General features: G+C 35.5%; 1 protein-coding gene across 4 annotated transcripts in view; it reads left to right on the top strand.

Moving 5' to 3' along the window:
* Window positions 1-17,735, top strand: part of SHPRH (SNF2 histone linker PHD RING helicase) — an 82,825-nt gene extending 65,090 nt beyond the window's left edge. For 3 of the 4 annotated variants that reach the window (XM_017503246.2, XM_017503244.2, XM_017503245.2), the window contains exons 26-30: window positions 7,439-7,531; window positions 8,137-8,223; window positions 8,997-9,175; window positions 14,274-14,354; window positions 15,768-17,735. In XM_017503246.2, the coding sequence (XP_017358735.1) occupies window positions 7,439-7,531; window positions 8,137-8,223; window positions 8,997-9,175; window positions 14,274-14,354; window positions 15,768-15,864 (537 nt within the window). In that variant the 3' untranslated portion in view covers window positions 15,865-17,735. The remainder of the gene's footprint in view (window positions 1-7,438; window positions 7,532-8,136; window positions 8,224-8,996; window positions 9,176-14,273; window positions 14,355-15,767) is intronic. The other variant, XR_001817706.2, reaches the window with a different exon arrangement.
* The last annotated feature ends 3,735 nt before the right edge of the window (window positions 17,736-21,470 follow it).

Raw genomic sequence — 21,470 nt, 5'->3', positions numbered from 1 at the left:
CTTATGACCATGATTGGTTCTGACAGACTGGTCGTAACACGATTTGGTCGTAAGTTGAGTAGGCTATATGTACAGTACTGTGAAATGATGTTATAAAAATCTTTAAGTCATATTTTATCATAATTTTCTTTCATTGTTATATATCATAATTTTCTTTGTTCATTTTATGCCATTTGTATCATCTCTACACCATTTTGTTTCTTATTTTTACATTCGTCAGGTTTAAGTAAAACACTGCATTACCAGTAGTGAAGGTTGACCTGAATGCTTATTATGAACGCATTCTTGTCAAATCTCATTTTTAAAAAGCCACCTTAACTTGAGGTAAAGGTGCAGCCTTGTGTTAAACTCTGGAATATTCACAGATCACTGAACCACGGTGGTCTATGGTTTGAAGTGAAACACCATGGCACATGATGAGTTTTGAAAAGCAGAAGAGTATGAACTATGTTAAGTCTTAGGGTTAAAAAGGACTAGTTGCCAGGTATTTATTTATTATCATTGTAAATAGAAAAGTAAATCATCACAATTTTATGTGACTTTCCATGGGATACAAATATGTAGCATTCATCATGAAAGATGTCACCTGGATATCTTGTTCAAATATAATTTAAACTTAGTATGTTCTAATGTTGTTAAAGATATAGGGATATAAACCACTCACATTTTAGTAAGAAAGGCAAGAAAATGACTAATAATGATATGATATAGCATATATGTTTATTGTCCCACACTGTCGTACGCCCAGCTGGGCAACATTTGTGCTGCCAGACACGGAGCAGTCGTGGCTAGCGATTGTAGTCGTAAAGTCGAATGGTCGTAAGTTGCATAGGTCGTAAGTCAATCAATACCTGTATATTTTTCTTCGTAGTCTGTAACATGTGTTAGAGTGTATGTATTTGGGGACAAGGGAATTTTTTTTCATCTTTGTATATCCAGTTCCTAATATAGTTATTTGTTAACTCTCAAATGAAAAATTTGTATATACTTATGGTTGTGTGCAACATGATGTTTTAATATATGTGGATATTGTGGAAGGATTTAATCAAGCTAATGAACATATCCATCACTTCACATACTTAACAGTTTTTGTGATTAGAACATTTAAAATCTGCCTTCTTAGCAGTTTTCAAGTATATTTGGCCCCCCATATTTGCAGATTCTGCATCAACAGGTTCAGTTAACCACAGAAAAAAAATACTCAAGAAAAATTCAGCAACAGTAAAAAAAATCACAACATATGTAAAAAACACAAGTTCTTAAAAGGCACTATAATAATTATTTACGTAAAATTCATTGTATTAAGTATTAAAAGTAATATAGAGGTGATTTAAAGTATACAGAAGAGTGTGTATAGGCTATATGTAAAAACTGCCATTTTTTTGTAAGGCACTTAACATCTGAGATTTTGATATCCAATGGGGGTCCTAGATCTAATCCCCCATGGATACCAAGGGACAACTGTATATAATACATTATGTAGTATAGTCACCATGATGTACAATAGATCTTTAGATCTATTCCTTCTGTCTATCTAAAACTTTGTACCATTTAACCCACCCACTTCCCTCAAACTTCAGCCTCTGGTAACCACCATTCTACTCTCTGCTTCTAAGAGTTCAGTGTTTTTAGATACCACACATACGTGAGATCATGCAGTTTCTGTCTTTTCTGTGCCTGGTTTATTTCAGTTAGCATAGTGTCTTTCGTACATTTGTTGTCTCACCTGACAGGATTTACTATCAGGTAGAAACATATTCTATTGTGTATATATACCGTGTTCTAAAATGTATTCATCAGTTGATGGACACTTAAGTTGATTCCATATTTTGGCTACTGTGAATAATGCTGAAATTAACTTGAGAATGCAGATATCTCTTCCACATACTGATTTAATTTCCCCTAGATATATACCCAGAAATGGAATTGCTGGATCACGTGGTAGTTCTATTTTTAATGTGTTGAGGAACCTCTTTATTATTTTGCAAAATGGCTCTGCTAATTTGGATTCCCACCAATAGTGTACAAGGTTTTCCTTTTCTCCACCTTCTCACCAACAATTACCTCTTGTCATTTTTATAATAGTCATTCTAATGGGAATGAGGTGGTATCTCAGTGTGGTTTTAATTTGTATTTTCCTGATGATTAGTGTTTTTGAGCACCTTTTCCTATACCTGTTAACTATTTGAGTAGTTTCTTTTCAGGTCCTTTGCCCATTTTTTCCTCAGGTTGTTTTATTGCTGTTGAGTTGTTTGAGTTTCTTGTATATTTTGGATAATAACTCCTTATCACATGTGTGGTTCGCAGATAGTTTCTTTTTTGTTGTAGATTGTCTATGTTGATTATTAACTTTGCTTTGCAAAAGCTTGTTACTTTAATGCAAGCCGATTTATCTTTTTGCTTTTGTTGCCAGTATTTTTTGGGTCATATCCAAAAAATCTTTACCAAGACCATTGTCAAGTAGTAGTTTTGTAATTTCAGGTCTTATATTTAAGTCTTTAATCCATTTTCAGTTGATTTTTGTATATGGTGTGAGGTAAAGGTTCAGTTTTATTCTTCATGTGGATAATCAGGGTTTTTTAGCACAGTTTATTGAAGAGAGTGTTTTTCCCTCATTGTGTGATCTTCTTATCTTTGTTAAAGATTGGTTGACTACGTATGTGTGGGTTTACTTCTGGGCTCTCTCTCCTGTTCCATTGGTCTGTGTGTCTGTTTTTATGTCAGAAGCATAAAAACAGTTTTGATTACTGTGGTTTTATAATGTGTTTTAGAATCAGGGAGTGTGATATGTTTAGCTTAGTACTCAAGTTTGCTTTGGTTATCCAAGGTCTTTTGTGGTTCCATGTGAATTTTTGGATTGTTTTTTCTGTTTTTCTTTGTCTGTTTTATGTTACCATAACAGAATATTTGAGACTGGGTAATTTATAAAGAAATGGAGTTATGGCCAGATGCAGTGACTCATGTCTACAATCTCAGTGACTTGGGAGGCCAAAGTGGGAGTATCACTTGAGGCTAGGAGTTCAAGACCAGCCTGGGCAACATAGTGAAACTGTGTCTCTACCAAAAAAAAAAAAAAAAAAATTAAAAATTAGCCAGGCATGGTGGTGCACACCTGTAGTCCCAGCTGCTCTGGAGACTAAGGAGGGAGGATCACTTGAGCCCAGCAATTCAGGGTTGCTGTGAGCTGTGATTACACCACTGCATTCCAACCAGGGCAAGAGCTCAAGAGCCTATCTCAAAAAGAGAAAGAAAAGAGGATTATGTAACTCCTTGTTCTGTAGGCAGGGAAGTTGGAGAGGATGGCCCTTTAGGTGAGGGCTTCCTTGCTGCATAATAATGTGGCAGAGGTCATAGGGGTAGCAGACAGATAAAAAGAAAGTGGAATAAACAGGAGGAGGAAATTTACATTATAACAGCCTGCCATCACAGGAGCTCATCCATTCTTGCACAAGAGAGAATTTACTCACTACCAAGAGAGTAGCACCAAGTCATTCATGAAGGATCCACCCGCATGACTCAAAACACCTGCCACTAGGCCCTACCTCCCAACACCACCATACTGAGTATAAATTTCAGCATGAATATCGCTGAGGACAAACTCAAATCATAGTACTATTTCTATGAAAAATGTCATTGGAATTTCAATAGGGATTGCATTGAATCTGTAGATCATGTTGGTTAATATTTAACAATATTAATTTTTTTCAGTCCATGAACATGTGATGTCTTTCCATTTATTTGTGTTCTCTTTAATTTTTTATTAATGTTTCATAATTTTTAGTGTACAGATCTCTTGCCTTGATTAAATTTCTTCATAAGCATTTTTTTTAATGGTATTGTAAATGGGAATTTTTTTCTTGCTGTCCTTTTTGGATAATTCACTGTTAGTATAGAAATGTTACTGGTTTTTGTGTTTCTTTTGTATCCTGAAACTTTGCTAAATTTGTTTATTTTAACAGGTTTTTAGTGGAATCTTTAGAATTTTCTCTATGTAAGATCACGTCATCTGCAAACATTTTAACTTCCTCCTTTACAATTTTAATGCCTTTTATTTCTTTTTCATTCCTAATTGCTGTAGCTAAGACTTCCAATACTATGTTGAATAACATTGGCAAGAGTAGGCATTCGTGTTTTGCTGATCTTAGAGAAAAAGCTTTCAACTTTTCACCATTGAGTATGATGCTAGCTGGTAGGCTTGTCATTTATGGCCTTTATTGTGTTGAAGTACATTCCTTCTATGCCTAAGTTGTTGAGAATTTTTAATATTAAAATATGTTGAATTTTATCAGATATTTTTTCTGCATATACTGAGAAGATCACTTTTTTCCCTTCATTCTGTTAATGTGCTGTATCACATTTATTGGTTTGCATATGTTAAACCATCCTTGCATTCCAGAGATAAACCCCTGTTGATCATGGTGAGTGGTCCCTTTTAATGTGTTGTGGAATTTAACTTTCTAGTATTTTGTTGAGGATTTCTACATGTTTTCATCAGAGATACTGGCCTGTAATTTTCTTTTCTTATAGTGTTCTTGTCTGACTTTGATATCAGTGTAATCCTGGTCTTGTAAAGGGAATTAAGAATATTCTTTCTTCAGTTTAAGTTCGAGAAGGATTGGTATTAGTCCTTATTTAAATAATTGTTAGACTTTACCAGTGAACCCACCAGGACCTATGCTTTTCTTTGATGGAAGACTTTATTACTGACTCAATCTCCTTACTACATACTGGTCTATTCAGATTTTCTATTTCTTTGTGATTCAGTCTTGGTAGATTGACTGTTTCTGGGAATTTATCCATTTCTTATAGATTTTCTGATTTGTTGACATATAGCTGTTCACAAGTTTCTTATGATTCTCTGTATTTCTGTGGTATCAGTTATAATGTCTCTTCTTTCATTTATAATTTTTAAAATTTCACTCTTGTTTTTGCTTAGTCTACTTAAAGGACTGTCCATTGTGTTTATGTTTTCAGATAACCAACTAAGAATTTCATTGCTCTTTTTCTGTATTTTTTTTCTGATCTCTATTTCACTTATTTCTTCTCTGATTTTTATTATACCATTCCTTCTGCTGACTTTCAGTTACTTTGCTCTACTTTTTCTAGTGCCTTGTGGTGCAATATTAGGTTGTTTATTTGGAACATTTCTTCTTTTATATAGGTGTTTATTTCTATAAGCTTTATTATTAGAAGTGCTTTTGCTGAATTTCTGTAAGTTTTGTTATGTTGTATTATTATTTTCATTTGTCTCAAGATATTTTTAATTTTTCCTTTTAATTTCTTTATTGACCTTTTGAATGTTCAAGAGCATATTATTTAATTTGTACATTTTTGTTATTTTTCCAAAATTCCTCCTATTATGGATTTCTAGTTTCATTCCATTGTTGAAAAAGATACTTGATATAATTTCAGTCTTGAATTTGTTTTCAAGACTTGTTTTGTAGCCTAACTTGTTCTGCTAGGAAGTAGGAAGTGACTAGACTGAAACGAAATGGTTGAGAACTGTAGCATTTGGAAGGCGCCATTGAGCACTACCACTGAACTGGCCAGTCTTTGATAAAAATGAATGCTCTGCTCTTTTCCTACATAGAGTTACCACTACAGTGCTAGGAATGTTGGTTACAAAAGATTTATTCTATTTTCCTTTTTTTTTTTTTTTTTTTTTTTGAGACAGAGTTTCACTCATGTTACCCAGGCTGGAGTGCAATGGCGCGATCTCGGCTTACCGCAACCTCCGCTTCCTGGGTTCAGGCAATTCTCCTGCGTCAGCCTCCTGAGTAGCTGGGATTACAGGCACGCACCACCATGCCCAGCTAATTTTTTGTATTTTTGGTAGAGACGGGGTTTCACCATGTTGACCAGGATGGTCTCGATCTCTTGACCTCGTGATCCACCCGCCTCGGCCTCCCAAAGTGCTGGGATTACAGGCTTGAGCCACCGCGCCCGGCCTATTTATTCTATTTTCTTTTGAACTTTTAGTAAGAAACAGATTAATCATTGGAAGGATTCATAGTTATCCTGGTATTTCACTTGAAATATTTTTAAAAGAAAGACTTTGCAAGGAGCATGGATGTTTTTGTCTAAATTCTGAAATGATCTCCTGTACACTGATTTTCTATTTTCTCTTGGCTGTTATTTGAGATAATTGTTAGACCGAAATAGGTCCTTTGTAGTACATTTTTAACTTTGTAATACATTTTTAGCCTTGTGAGTATAATTGAAAGTCTACATATTCAGAGAAAATAACTGTAGAATCAGGATTTTAGCATGAGGATTTTAAAACTTTTTCCATTATTCCATTTTGCTGACTTAAAATTAGTATAGCTTTCTTGTTTTGTTTCTATTTTTACCTTCGAATGTTTCTTCATGTAAAAGTGTGTCGAGAGGATTGAGGGACAAGGTTTATGCTGCTGTGGAAATATTTTTCCTTCTTTTTGGTTAAATCTGCCTTCCCTTGTGGTATAACCTACGTCATTTTAGTGCTCATATTTAATATCTCAGAAAGATAATAAGTTCTTGAGTGTTTACTCCTTGCCAGATGTTGGGCTAAATACTTTGTATACATTTTCACGTTTAATCATCACAGCCACCTTGGGAAAAAGATATAATTATCATTCAGCCCTATTTGACAGATTAGGAGACAAAGGGTTAGAAACTATAACTAGTGAATTGCAGAACTGTGAGTTGAACTTAGATTTGTCTCATTCAAAATCCCACAACCTTAATCTGTCTGTCATACCATCTCTGAGAGCCCTCCAAGAGGAAAACTTTCTCATTGTGGGCTACAAAAATACTTGCTCTGTTTTCATCATTTTCTTATTTCTCCATTTTAAAAATCATTTTCTCACTTTTAATCTCATCTGATAGAAATGGTTATGGAAGATACAAAAAAAACATAGTTTTAAGTGTTTAGCTTTTATGAATCTGCCTCATTCTAAGTGGGCATCATTTGTACCTCTGTCATTGTTTTCGATTAATACTCTTTCAAGAAAGCGTTCCCCATTGGTTGGATCCTTCACTGTTTGCTTACATTGGGAGTTTTGATTCATTGTATTCTTAACATTTCTAATGACATAATATCTGAAGAAAGAATAAAATGAAGACTGTTTTAAAATATCATGCCTGCTAATGTAATGAAATTTTCTAACTATAAAACCTGACTATTTAGCTAAAAATATCTTCAGGGTCATAGCACTTTATGACTTTCTGGCATGCTTTTACATTCAAATGTCTGTGTGTAAATTTCATGACTTCTACATTTCTAGGCTAAAGAAAATTTCCAGCAAATACAAAATGAAAAAGAGACATATATACCTGATAATTTGTTCTGATGCATTTTTAGCCTTGATAATAAAATATTTTATATTGCTTTTCCTTCCATTCTTCACTATTTCGATTCTATTTAGTAGTAATGTGTATTTTTTGTGTGTATTCAAAGGGCAGCCATTCTACAAAAGTGGAAGCTGTGGTCAGAACTCTGATGAAAATACAGCTTAGAGATCCAGGGGCTAAAGCACTCGTTTTCTCAACGGTATAATCAACATTTTCATCCTCAATATTAACTTGAACTGATTTTCCCTCTGTAATCAGTTAACAGCTGAGAACTAATTTGTAATGTTTACCCTTAGATTTTTTTTTCCAAATCCATAAGATAGAATTATTTTTAGAGAAATTTGATAATGCTTCACAAGGCAATTTGTGTAGCTACATTCCATGATTTTGTATTACTTTCACTTAAAGATTTTCTTGGTTTAATATTTTTAAAATTGTAATTTCCGACTTCGAAAGTCTTATTTCACAAGAATTTGGGTTAAAAATAAAAAAAAAGAAAAGAAAATCTGCTGAATATTAAGTGTTGAATAAAACCTCGAGTTTTCATTTTGGAAAACTAATTATTTTCCAGTATGTTCTTCATTATATATTTTCTACTGTTTGTTTATCTTAATTCCATTTCTAAAACCAGCATTTGATGCAAAAAAACGAAAACAAAACTACTGTTTCAGATAGAGCTAAATAATATTGATGGTACTACATTTGAGGGTTTTGTATAAAAATCATTTTGCTTTATTTCCTTTTCAGATACCCTGAGATAAAAGCTACCTAAAAATATTGGTTTTCTTGTTTTATGTGTTCTAGTGGCAAGACGTATTAGATATTATTTCAAAAGCTCTCACTGACAACAACATGGAATTTGCACAGATCAGTCGTGTTAAGACATTTCAGGTACGTTAAGATTTTACTCCTGATTTTTGTAGTAGACACAGTTGCAAATTGAAACTACTATTAACTAGCTTACTTACATTTATTGTCTTGTGTCATGTAAGCCACAAAACAGGGTCTGAGTTCTTGATTAATTATAAAGTGAATATTCAAAGTAGAGAAACTTCAGGTGTTTTCAGAGTATTTAATTATAAATATAATAAGACCATTGGTTTTTTAAAGATCTCCTAACTTGAGGTCCTTTTTTTTTGTCAGTACAGGAAAAGATTGCCTATGATATACCTTTTGAATACAGACGGGCCTGACACCCCAGGGATTAGCTTCTAAAGAAACTGTCAGGCAGAACTGCATATGGTCACAATTATCCTTACATCATGCTCAGCACAGTGACAGGTGTATGACCTCAGGCACACACAGAGACCAAATGAAAATTTAGCAGATTCGTGTGTCTTATCTCACATTCACTCTAGCACATTATTTCTCTTTCACTTTCCTGTAACCTCATATAGTTTAATTTCCATGTATCACATGCATCTGTCTTGTGATTGCTCTAGATATTACAAAGAACAAGAGAGCTTATATGATACTTTTCTTCATAATTAAAATCAAGCAACAAGTTTACATTTTCTAAAGTTGGAAATTTTACATTGAATTTTCTTAGCTATTACCTTTCACAATAGTAATAGATAGCATTAGACATCTTTAAAGTGAGCTATAACGTACTGCTCTTATTTTAACTGATCCAGCCAAAATTAAAATGTACCTTTCTTTTTTAGGAGAACCTTTCAGCATTTAAACGTGATCCCCAAATCAATATTTTGCTGCTGCCCCTGCACACAGGTTCTAATGGATTAACTATCATTGAAGCAACTCATGTTCTCTTGGTGGAGCCCATATTGAACCCTGCCCATGAGCTTCAGGCCATAGGGAGGGTGCACCGAATTGGACAGACAAAGTAAGGACTAAAATTAGAATCAGTCACATTTGCTTCAGTTTTCTGAGAAACCAAGTCAGTAAACTCTTCATTTATGTTCATCATAACCTATTTGTTTTTAATTATTTCCTTAGAGATTATATTTTTTAATTATTTATTTTATAACTTATAACTTTTTAATTATTTAATTAAAAAGCATGAGATTTCCAATTCTCCCTTCTCCAAGAAGCAAACCCCCAAATGTTCCCACATTTTTGTCTTCCTTCCCACAAAAACCTTATCACTTAATCCAAAAAAAAAAAAAAAAAAAAAAACCTTGTCAGAAATACTTAAGACAGCTGCAAAGTTGAAGGCATCCATCATGCCTTTGAGGAGAATGGAGTTTTGATTGTTTAAAGTAGCCCTGTGTTTAAAAGAAGATATACCTCGTACATGACTGAAAATAAATGGCTCCTTTTTAAATTCTTAACCTTAGGAAAAGACATCCCCTAAGTCAGCTCCAAGAGATCATTAGATTCAGTTTAGGGCCCAAAGCAAACCTAATAGCGAATATTATTATATGGTATGTATTACCTTTATGCATATATCAGAATAGACAGTTATCTTTGATAAGGCCTCCTAGTATTACCTGCTGGATGTTACAAGTCTTCAATGTTTAAAAAAGAAAACACACACACACACGCATACACCCAAATTAAGCACTTATTAAATCAATATTTATTGAGCATCTACTGTATGTCAGGCATTATTCCAAATACTGAAGATTCATATTGAATGATACATAATTTATTTCCCTAAGGACGTCACTCTGTAGTACAGGAAACATGATTTAAAGTGTTGTGGTAGAGTGTGCAAAAGTGTAATAAAAGTACTGTGTTAACAAAAGAAGATAATAATCACTCAGGCCCTACAGAGTCAGGAAAGACTTTATGATGTTGAGTCTTGAAGGAATAATTACTTCAAAGTAGGCTGGAAAGGAGTATTCACACAGCCAAAGAGAGTTATATATGCAAAAATACAATGGTGGGAAATGAAATGATATTTCTAGGGATTATAAGGAGTTTGGGATTGTTGTAGTATAAAGTATGAAAAAGGGAGGATTGGCAGGAGATGAGGTCTTCTCTGTCATACCCAGAAATATAGACTGCTCTGTAAGTAGTAGCTGGGAGAGAAAATAAAGGGTTTAATTGTAAGCAGGGAAGATACATGTTTATTAAGCCTCTTAACAAACAAGGCAAGGTAACATAACTGCAGTAAATGCGGACTTGTTCTAACATACCACCACGTGTCATTTAAAATGCAGTCATGTCTTGATTTTTGTTGGTTTTCTTCTGTGTTTTTAAATACTGATTTCTGTCCTACCAATGCTCTTTTAAAGCATAGACTGGACTAGTGTCAGATTTAAAACCACAAGCCTAAAAGACCATTCAGTATTACCCAACAATCTTATTATGCTTCCCAAGTAAATCAATTTTGCTACTTTCTAAGGAGTCTGTCTTAAGTTTGTCTTCTTCCTCCCTGTGGCCGTCTGGCCTCATACAGGGGAAACATACACAGTCAGATTAGAACTACCTCATCTTTCCATCATCAGTTTGAACAGTCTGCCTGCATCAGTATTCACATACTATTTGGTAGATTTTTATGGAGCATCTTCTGTGTGCCACGCACTGTTTTAGGAACATGAGACGCCCTCATGGAGCTTAATTCTAGCTCTAATGGAGTTGGTAGACAGAGTGTAAACAATAAACGTAATAAGTACAATATAGACTATGTTAGGAGCTGGAAAAGTAGAGCAGGGTGAGGAATTAATAGTGTCTGGGCAGGAAGGCATGCAAGGCCTTATTGAGAAGGTAATATTTGAGCAAGGACTTAAAAGAAATGGGAAAATGGGAAAGTTAGTCTTGGAGGTATCTTGGGAAAGAATGTTCAAGTAAATGGTGCATTTGGTGCAAAGGCCCTAAGTCGGGAGTATGGTGTGTTAGAAGAATAGCAAGGAGCCACAGTTGCTAAAGCAAAGAGAAGCAGGAGTTGAAGTCAGAGGGCTCAGTGGGGAGAGGGATTACATTGGGCCCAGGAAGCCACTGTGAAGATGCTGCTTTTACCCTGTGTGAAATAGGGAGCCATTGGAAGGCTTTGAGCAGAAGGGTTTCATATCTCACTTAAGTTTTAAAAGAATCATCCTGAGTGCTATGATGGGGTGGGAGTGCAGGGGAGCAAGGAGCAAGGGAAAGTAGAAGCAGGGAGAGTTTTGGAGGCTATTGCAGTCATCCTGGTGAGAGCTGAAGGTAACCTGACTATGGCGGTAGCAGCACACATGGTGAGGGGTGGTCAGGTTCTGGATATATTTTGAAAACAGAACTGATAGTACTTTTGGACAGACTGGACATGGGGTGTGAGAGGGTCAAGGATAACACCATGGATTTTGGCTTGGACGACTAAAAGGATGCAGTAAACTTCAGCTGAGCTGGAGAAGGAACATGCCCTACAGGGTAGAGCAGATTTGGTAAGAGAAGAACAGACATCCAAATGGAGATTTCTATTGTGTAACTGAATTTACAAGTCCATTAAGTCATGAGACTGAATGAGATTACCTAAGGGTGGGTTTAGATAGAGAAGACGACCATGAACTCAACTCCAGGGTGCCAAAGTTAAACTGTTCTAGGAGAGTAGAAGGAACCAGCAAAGGTAACAGATAAAGATCAAGAAATGAGTTAGGAAGAAAACCAGAAGACAGGGGTGTCTAGGAGGCAAGCAAAGAATGTACCTAAGGAAGAGGATATGGTCAGCTGTTTCAAGTACTGTGAAAAGTGTCAAGGAAGACAAGAATTGAGAATTGATCATAGATTTAGCAACATCGAGATACAAAACCAGGTTAAGTCATAGAGGCGACAGCCTGACTTGAGTTTTAGAGAGAATGGGATTTTGTGTATTTCTTATTTAACAAATACTTATGTAACAAAGAGAGGGTAACTTGCCCATGGTCAGACAACTAGTAAAAGTGGTGGCAGATTTCAGACACAGCCATTCTGCCTTCACTGTACAAGCTTTAACCACAGTGCACTGCTGCTTCTGTGTGGCTGGTAAGGCTAGTATTTTGAGGAGTTTTGCTGCAGAGAAAAGGAAGAGAATGAAATCAAGAGAAGTTTTTGTTTTTCCTTTCAAATGGGAGAATAAGAATGATTCATTAGAGACAAAACACTAGTGAAGGAATACAGCAGGGAGAATGTTTGACAATGCCCTTGAGTGAGCAAGAGGATATGGGATGGAACGCTGAAGTGGAGGGAGGGTTGGTGTTAGGTAGGAACGTGGATGTGTCATCCAGTGATAAGCAGGAAAGTACCTCATATGCCTTCCCTTTTATTACAGCAGAAGTGTCCCTTTTCTTTCAAAAGCCACCCATTTCATTTGTCCTGGATCCCATTCCTTCTCATATTTTCAAAGACATGTATATTTCCCTTGTACAGGCTGAGTATCCATTAACTGAAATGCTTCAAGTGTTTTGCCTTTGGATTTTTTGAGATTCTAGAATATTTGCATATACACAGTGAGATATCTTAGGAATGAAACCCCAGTCGAAACATGAAATTTGTTTCATATGCAACTTCCACACACAGCCTGAAGGTGATTTTATGTAATATTTTAAATAACTTTGTGCACAAAACCAAGTTTTTACTGTGTTTTGACTATGACTCATTACATGAAGTCAGATGTTGAATTCTCCACTTGTCACGTTGGCATTCAAAAAGTTTTTGATTTTGAAGCATTTTAGATTTGGGGGTTTTGGGATTAGGGATACTCATCCTGTCATATATTACCCTGTAAATATGTCTTAATATTATTCATCTTAAAAATTAAAAAAAAAAAAAAAACAACGCTCTCTTACATCCTACCTCCATCTCTACTTTTTCATCCCCTATTCTCTCTCAATCTATCTGGTTGATTTTTCTCTATCACTGAAGTGAGGCTTATAACGTTTTTAGTTGACCTACTTCTTGGCAGTGGTCTGAGGGTTGTCTAAACCCCTTAGATGAATTTTTTTTTCCAGTCTTAGGGATTTAGGTAGCTTTTATAGGTTGATGACTCTAAGGTGTATACCCCTAGTCCAGACATGCCCATATAGCTCCCATCCCAGGTGCATATATCCATATCTGTCTCTGCACACATATCTCTCGACTCACCTTGGATACATGTTTAATAGGTATCAGGTTTCACATGGACAAAACAAAATTGTGTTGCTTCTGTACTCTCACCCCCACCCTAAGCTTTTCCTATCTTATAATGTGGCATTGTCATCTGTTCCTGCCCAGATCAGAAATCTAGGACTCTTCTATATTTCTCTTTTCACATCTCATATTCCAAAAATCTTTTAAGTTTTGTCAACTCTGCCTCCAAAAGGTATTCCAAATCTACTTGACTACTGTCTCCACTGATGCAACCATAGTACACTGACTCTTACTTACCCAGATGACTACAGAACTTCTTAACTGGCTTCTCTGGTGCTCTTGTTGCTGAACAAGAAGTGCATCCTCCACATAGTTGCCAAAGGCAAATCATGCATACAAACCCACCAAGGGCTTCCCATTATAACCATGATAAAATTCAAATACTTAGTCACATCCTGCAAGGCCAAGGCCCTATGTGACCTGGACCCTGCACACCTCTCTACCCTTATTTTCACCTCTCTTCTCCCTCGTTTACAGGATGCTTCTGCCATGCTAGCCTTCTTTTGGCCTCTTGAACATGTTAGGCTTGTCCCACACATGTTGCCTTCCCAGGGATTGTGCATGTATATGCAGTTCTTCCCTTTGGATGTTCTTCTTACTCCTCCTTTGTCTGCTGGCCTTGTTCCCATCACTGTTGTTTCAGTTCACATGTCAGTCTCCTCTTGGCATTATATTTACCTGAAACTGCTTTACTTTTTTCTGTGTTTATTGTCTGTCCTCATTAGAATGTCAGCTCATGGAGATTAAATAGTTCATTTTATTTGATGCTAACCCCTCCCAGCAACTGCCACAAGTGGGCACCAACTGACTGATGAATATAGCATATAAAATGTGAAGTCGGTTTGTACGAATTTGTTTACTAGGTTTTTAAGATTAAAATTCTTTGTGCCTTTTAGACCTACCATTGTACACAGATTCTTAATTAAAGCAACAATAGAAGAAAGAATGCAGGCAATGCTGAAAACTGCTGAGAGGAGGTAGGTAATAATTTACAACAAGCAGAAGGGGGAAGGTTTTCCTGGTTAAAGTTTGTACCTTTGGAACTTCACTTAGATGATGACAAAAAATATAACACAAATACTTTTTAAAAGCAAGATCTGACGTTTTGTCTTTTCGGTGTTTCCCAGTTGGTGTTCCAGACATTCTATATTTGAATTAATTTGTTAATTGTAACATGTAAACAAACTATCCTACATTTCTTTGCCACATTGGGTCACTTTTTAAATGAAATATATCTTTATGCCTGACATAAGCCTTAGTCTGATATGTGTAAACTAAACTTGTATTGCTGCTTTCTACATCACATTTGTTAGTCATGTGTTGATAGAAATATCTGGACTTTAAAATTTGGTAGGCCACACGTGGTGGCTCACGCCTGTAACCCCAGCACTTGGGCCTCCAAGGCGGGTGGATAACCTCAGGTTGGGAGTTTGAGACCTGCCTGGCCAACATGGCGAAACCCCCGTCTCTACTAAAAACACGAAAATTAGCCAGTCTTGGTGGCATGTGCCCAAAGTCCCAGCTTCTCGGGAGGCTGAGGCAGGAGAATCCTTGAACCCAGGGGGAAGCGGGCAGAGGTTGCAATGAGCCAAGATCATGCCACTGCACTCCAGCCTGGGCAAGAGCAAGACTCTGTCTCAAAAAAAAAAAACAAACTTGTTAATTGTGGTGTCAATCCAAAGACAGAACAACAGCAGAAAGACCAAATCAGTCTTAATTTTAAAAGTTTGTCTTTAGAATCATAGAACTTTCTAATATTTATGCTGTAATTTGTTAGTCTTTTTGAAAATGTAAATCTTTCTACATCTTTAGGAGGTAAGTAGGATTGGAATGTACCCAAGAAAGAGATTATTGCCTTAGAAGGGATTGTCACATAGCAAAGAAGGAATTTGACACCAGAAATTTTCTTCCAGTGATGGTTTATGGGAAGGGAAGAGGCTTCCACAAGAGCCTTTTTACTTAAAACGTGACGGCTTTTTCAAGTTCTTATATCCTTGTGTATCGGACTTCAGTGATTTTTATTTAGGCTGTTTTAATAAAATAGCAGTTATAAGAGTTCTTTGAAATTCCCTTGAAACAAATTAACTTTAGGTGGCAAGAAGGTAATTTGTAAGGTGAGAGCATATTAGCAGTTGTCAGGGGTTTTATTCTTTGTTCTATTAATTGAGCAGAGAAGAAACATTTTGACAAACCCTAAAAGTAATATATAGAAGTCTTCACTGGTTTTGACAAGGTATAATAATGATTTTATCACTTGCTTTCCTCTGGGAGTTTCTTATAGCCCAATTACAAAAACTTAAGAAAAAATATGGGTCTGGTTATTATTACAAATATAATCGCTGATTCCTTGGGGTTTCTTTCTGACTGTGCTCGTTTGGAAAACCTTGCAGTCACACAAATTCATCAGTGAAGCATTCAGAGGCCTCCGTCTTGACCGTGGCTGACCTGGCAGACCTATTTACCAAAGAAACTGAAGAGCTTGAATGAACTACACTTTATTCATTCCATCGACTTTAATGTATTAATAAACTTTCATAGCTGTAGAGCAAAGTTACAAGGTTAAAAACCAAGTAGTTATCAGCTAACACTGTTCCTAGTTGAAAGCATTTGTTTCTTGTTCTGGTTATACAGTGGTCTGGAACTTCTTGAGCCCTTTTCAATATTCTGTTTTCAAAAGCTCTATAAAGATTTTTAATTTTACACTCCTAATAAAACATTTATTTTATTGTCCCAAATAATATCTGTATCTGATGATACAAGGGAATTAAGAGAGGTAATGTGTACTTTTCTTATGGTAAGATTAGTCATAAAAAGAGTTGGAATAAGAAAGTAAACTAGTCTAGTTTTATATGACCTGGTATTTCAACCAACATAGATCTCAGTTTTGGAAGGGCCTTCAGTATCTTTAGCACATGATTCACAAATATCTTGTTAGTAATGTTTTAAGTAGATGGTGAATTAAATTAACTTGTCATTTTGAGTAAGTTTATACCATAACTTCATACCTAGTAATTCTGCAGTAATACAACTCCTTACAATAAGTTAATGTTAGACAGTTATTTCTTTCCTCTGCATCTTGCTACTAAAAATGAAAACACTGAAAATATTCATATTTCTATTATGTGTAAAGTGGTGTCAATGTAAACAGTTAACTCTAAATAGATTTTTGAAATGTATCAATGGTTACCTTAAAATTATCTGCTTTCCCTACTCTTAATTTTTCTTACTATTAGTTTTTTTTTATGTTGTAAGATTGATGTATCTGTAAATATTGCAGTTTTTATGACTTTGTCTTATCATTATAACATGGAAATGCGGCACACTTTTTTTTAAATCATTATTATACTAATGTCTTGAATTCTTTTCTTTCCCATGTACTTCTGTAACTAGACTGTTTAGCCACTGATATCTGAATTCATGGTACGGTTGTCCTTTTATTCCAGTTGTTCCTCCCTTAAACACGAGTCTTTGACCTTTTGAACAACAGAATGCCATGTTCACATAAGCGAATTGTTGCAGGTGATAATAACCAAGTGTTTCTTCTTCTGTGAAGAATTAATGGACTTTGAAATTGCTGAATAAGGAGTAGCTTGTTTAATCCTAGCCATTTGATGTAATATAAATGTTCTTGTTTGGCTTCCTTTTCTTTGAGCCTTCAGAGTTTTAAAGGGCCCTCTTTGACCCTCAGGGCTTACTAGATCCTACTTAGCTGCCTGGAGAACTCATAGAACCACCCTGGATCCCATTTGTCTGAGAGGCTTTGGTGCTCAGTTAAGGTGCATTTTCTTACTCTAGGTTTATAGAGTGACATAATTCAGCTGAAGAAAACACACACACGCTTTTGGTGCTTATTCTTCAGTTAAAGGGAGGTATGCATTGATTCTTTTATATGAAATTAAATCAAACTGTTATTTTTATAGCTCTTCACATATTAAAAAGAGCTTTCCTATACATTTACATGTTTAATTTGCCTAACAGTCTTGTGAAGTTATAATGAATATCACTCCTGTTTTCAAGGTATAGAGAACTGAAGTTCAGAAACTTTCTTAGGACATGTAGCAAGTAAACAGTGGAGCCCAGGTCCCCTGACTCCATATCTTACATTCTTTTACTAATAACATGTCATGCTGAGATTCAGAAGGCCCATGCTTATAATTTAATAATGAGACTATTCCAGTATTTGTGTTTGTTTTCTAGTATTCCTTTCTGAGCTATGTTTTAGAGAAAACAATTTGATATGCTTCAATTTTGTAAAAAAAAAAAAAAAAATTACATATATATATAAAATTATCTATTAGACAAAAACTGTTCTTATTTATTTCTGTAAGATATCAATTAAATAAATATTTTAGTGGAAAGTAAAGTTGTGGAATTCCTTGATTTCTGAGCCATAGAACATACGGGGTTTTTTGGTGTTTTTCTTTCAACAAAAGATGTCAAAATGGCTGATACTATAGAATCTCTTAATGTATATACATTTGTTACCTCTTCAAAACAATTGTGACAGTTCCCAATTGTCCAAAACAAATACAAATCTGATTTTCACATTTTCTTGACTACAAAGGATTTTTAAAGTTTTCTTCCTCTATTATTTTAAAGCCTCTGAAATATTACTATGCTTATAAGTAGTTGTTCTTAAATGGATGGTATGCTAATGAACCAGTGAGAAAAAAAGAAATAGCCGCAATTGTTAGAATAGCCCCAATCATTAAACTTAAATGTGTCTGGACCTGGAGAATCATTTTCTGTTACATGATGGGTTTACTAGAACTAAAAGATACATACAAGGTAAAGTGCATATACTTCATAGCCTTTTGCTTCAAACCCAGGTAGCTCAGTGTTTATTGCAGCTTCAGCTTTTCTCTTTGTATGTGACCTGAGCTGAATAAGCCATACATTCAGTTTTAGGAATTGGCTTCTTTCATATCACATGAACAACAAACTAAAAATCTTAACATGATAATTCAGCATGTAACTACTAATACTTTACAAATAACGATCAAACCAACTACTTATCTAAATATTTAGGAACTGATTTTAACAACGCAAGATTAGTCACCAAGTCAAGCTGTCCTTTCAGGTGGACAAAGTAAGAATTCATGTCTTTTCAGTCTTTCCTTTAGTAGCTCTCCCAGTGTGCTTACGTTATTTATGTTCATTAAACGACAAGATAACCTTTCAGAAGAAATGCAGAGATCACCTGTGCTGAATAACCTCAGGCTTACGTAAGTCGAATAAAAGGTATCTTTCCATTTTCATAGAATTTAGCTAAACAAAATCCCAAAATGTGCCTTTTCATAATTTTTCACTGGCATACAAATACAAAAATGGAATGTAAAACAAATGAATTAAAACCAATCAAATGAATTCAAAACCAATGCAAAAACAACAAAAAAATGAATTCCAGCAGTACAGTGGAAGCAGTGCATTTTAAGCCTGTCTACTCTGATAAAGGAACTCAAGTCAGTAAGATTTCTTCATAGTGAGATCAGATAGCTGTTTTCTAAAATTTTCTGTTTACAAGAATCTCTGGGTATTGTGAAGCCCACATGAATGCTCATCACATGTAAGGGTCGAATATGAACCCCTTGCTAGCCTTCCCTTAGAAGAAGGCTATATAAGTAATTGATAACCCCAAAGGGAGTTCAAGCCTTATGCTAGGTATGTGGTGTTGCCTCTGAGTTATAAAACAGATAGTATCACACACAGAAAATAGCACAAGTACTTGGCAGAGGCCAAAGTTGCCATCTCCAGCCTTCCCCTGCCTTCAGACAGCCTTTCAAAGGCATGTACAACTTGTCTATGAAGAGTAAAGATCCCCGCACCATCCTTGGATCTTCATCATTTAATGTTAGTGACTCTCAGTACTGATTTTTGGGAAACTGACTTTGTTATGTTGAAACCAAATTTTTATTGCAGCTTATGGTTGTTTTCCTGCAAAATAGAAATAAAAAACAGCCTCCATTGTCTGTATAATGATCTTTGTATAGGTGACTACTTTTATTAAAACCAGTAACTTTTCTCTGCCTATCAAAAAAACAGCCTTTTTAAAAAATCTTCTGCCTTTCCAAACCCTATTGTTACCTTTGTCTCTCCAGTAAACCTGCTCTTAATGCTCCACACTGCCCTAGTGAGCCTATTAGAGGAGCGATGTGTCCTCGACCTATGGGATCTTTCCAGACCTGTGATCTCTATGTGAGCACAGTTCTGATCACTGACTCTTCCAGTTCTAAGGAGTAAACATTTGTGCTCAAATTTCCTTAGAAATCGCTTTTGCACATTTTATTATTTATTTAGGATATACTTACTGAAATTACCTGTGGTTATTTTCTGCCAAGACTATTTAATTAACATTTACCACATCATGTCTCCAGCTCTCTACCCAGAACCGTAAGGCCCCCCATGCCTCTTTTGTTCTCCCGCCTTCCCATGATCAAACAACTGCTATCCCCAGTTATTTCTCTAGAGTCTTCGTAAAAATGTCCATTGACTGAGAGCGTCATTGCCTGTTGATAATATTGAGTGTATTTTTCCTTTGTCACAGATCTATCTGCTTTGGTAAATGCAAATCTGTGTTCTAAACAGGAATGCATTTTGGTTTCTGATCTTTATCAGAATGTTTATAAGTGATTCTGCTATTAAACTGTGAAAGCATCAGTGTGGAATGTTATATTTACCTAAAACTTCCCCAGTGCTGTTCACTTCTCAAGCCGTAATTATAATCATGTAAATGCTTGTATTCTGCAACTGACTGTTTTCTACCATGCACTCAGATTTGCCTTCCCAGTTTTCTACTAGCATGGTAGGGTGCAAATAAATACACTTCTGTAAGAGTCACTTCTGTCTTTTTAATAAGTTGTGAATGATGACTCAAGCAGTCATCTAGTTTATGCAGTGATATTTCTTTAGATGGAGTCTTGCTCTGTCACCAGGCTGGAGTGCAGTGGCACGATCCCTGCTCACTGCAACCTCAGCCTCCCAAGTTCAAACGATTCCCCTTGCCTTAGCCTCCCTAGTAGTTGGGATTACAGGCTCGTGCCACCGTGCCCAGCTAACTTTTTGTATTTTAGTAGAAACGGGGTTTCACCATGTTGGCCAGGATGGTCTCAATCTCCTTTTTAAGAAAAGGAAAGGATTTTTTTTTAATGCAGTTAAACTTCAAGAGTTTCATTTAAATCCTACATTTAAATAACTATGGCATTTTCCATTTTAGGTTTGTTTTTTTTCTTTCTCCCAAAATATATGGTGTTCAGTTCCAGAATATCTTCACCCAACTAAGAAATACAAGGAGATATGGGGCAGGGGAGCTATTTTTTTTTTTTTTTAATTACTAAACAGAAAAAGCAACTATTTCTTTCTTAAAATGTATCAAAGAATTTAATGACTTCAGTAGAAGAGGCAGTGCCTTCCATTTACTGGGTGTTCCGTAAATAGTTGAATTTAACTGGTTAGAATAAATTAAAATGTGACAAATATGATAAATATGGCTCACAACAGAGCAGAGTCATGTAGTTACTAAGACATTTGCACAAATCCTGTCCACCAAAGGGACCCAGCTAATAAGCACTGAGAAATGACTCAATATTTCTCATGTAACTGTTATTTCCATGTGTTTCATATTTAACTTTCGAGGAAGTTTTAATAGTACCAAATTGATATAAATCTTTTGAAGCCCATGAACAATAACAAGTGCTATTTGATTCTAATTCCTTGATTTTTATATCAGTTAGTAATTGTTATTCAAACTGATTAGCTTTTATCTCTAAATTATATTTAATATTGCCTAATGCTGGTTGTTTCTTTTGGAGTCATATAAATCTGGCTGCCAAGAAAAATGATGGCTCTGCTCTGAAACCACAAAGTGGCTTTATTAACATTTAGTGAATCCAAAGTAGAAAGGAACAGTGAATTTGCTGAGGAAGCCATTCTCCACAATAATAAAGTATTCATGTCTTTTTCATAGTAGACGAAAGTCATGAGTTTTCCTCCTTGGTAGGGAGCAAATTCAACCCTAAAAAGCAGTAATATCCAACAACTGAAAACCCAATTTTAGGAGAAATACCTAATGTAGATGATGGGGGATGGATGCAGCA

This window comes from Cebus imitator, unplaced genomic scaffold (assembly GCF_001604975.1).
Source record: "Cebus imitator isolate Cc_AM_T3 unplaced genomic scaffold, Cebus_imitator-1.0 Scaffold307, whole genome shotgun sequence".
NCBI classification, from domain to species: Eukaryota; Metazoa; Chordata; class Mammalia; order Primates; family Cebidae; genus Cebus; species Cebus imitator.
This window is presented reverse-complemented; position numbering and strand designations above follow the sequence as displayed.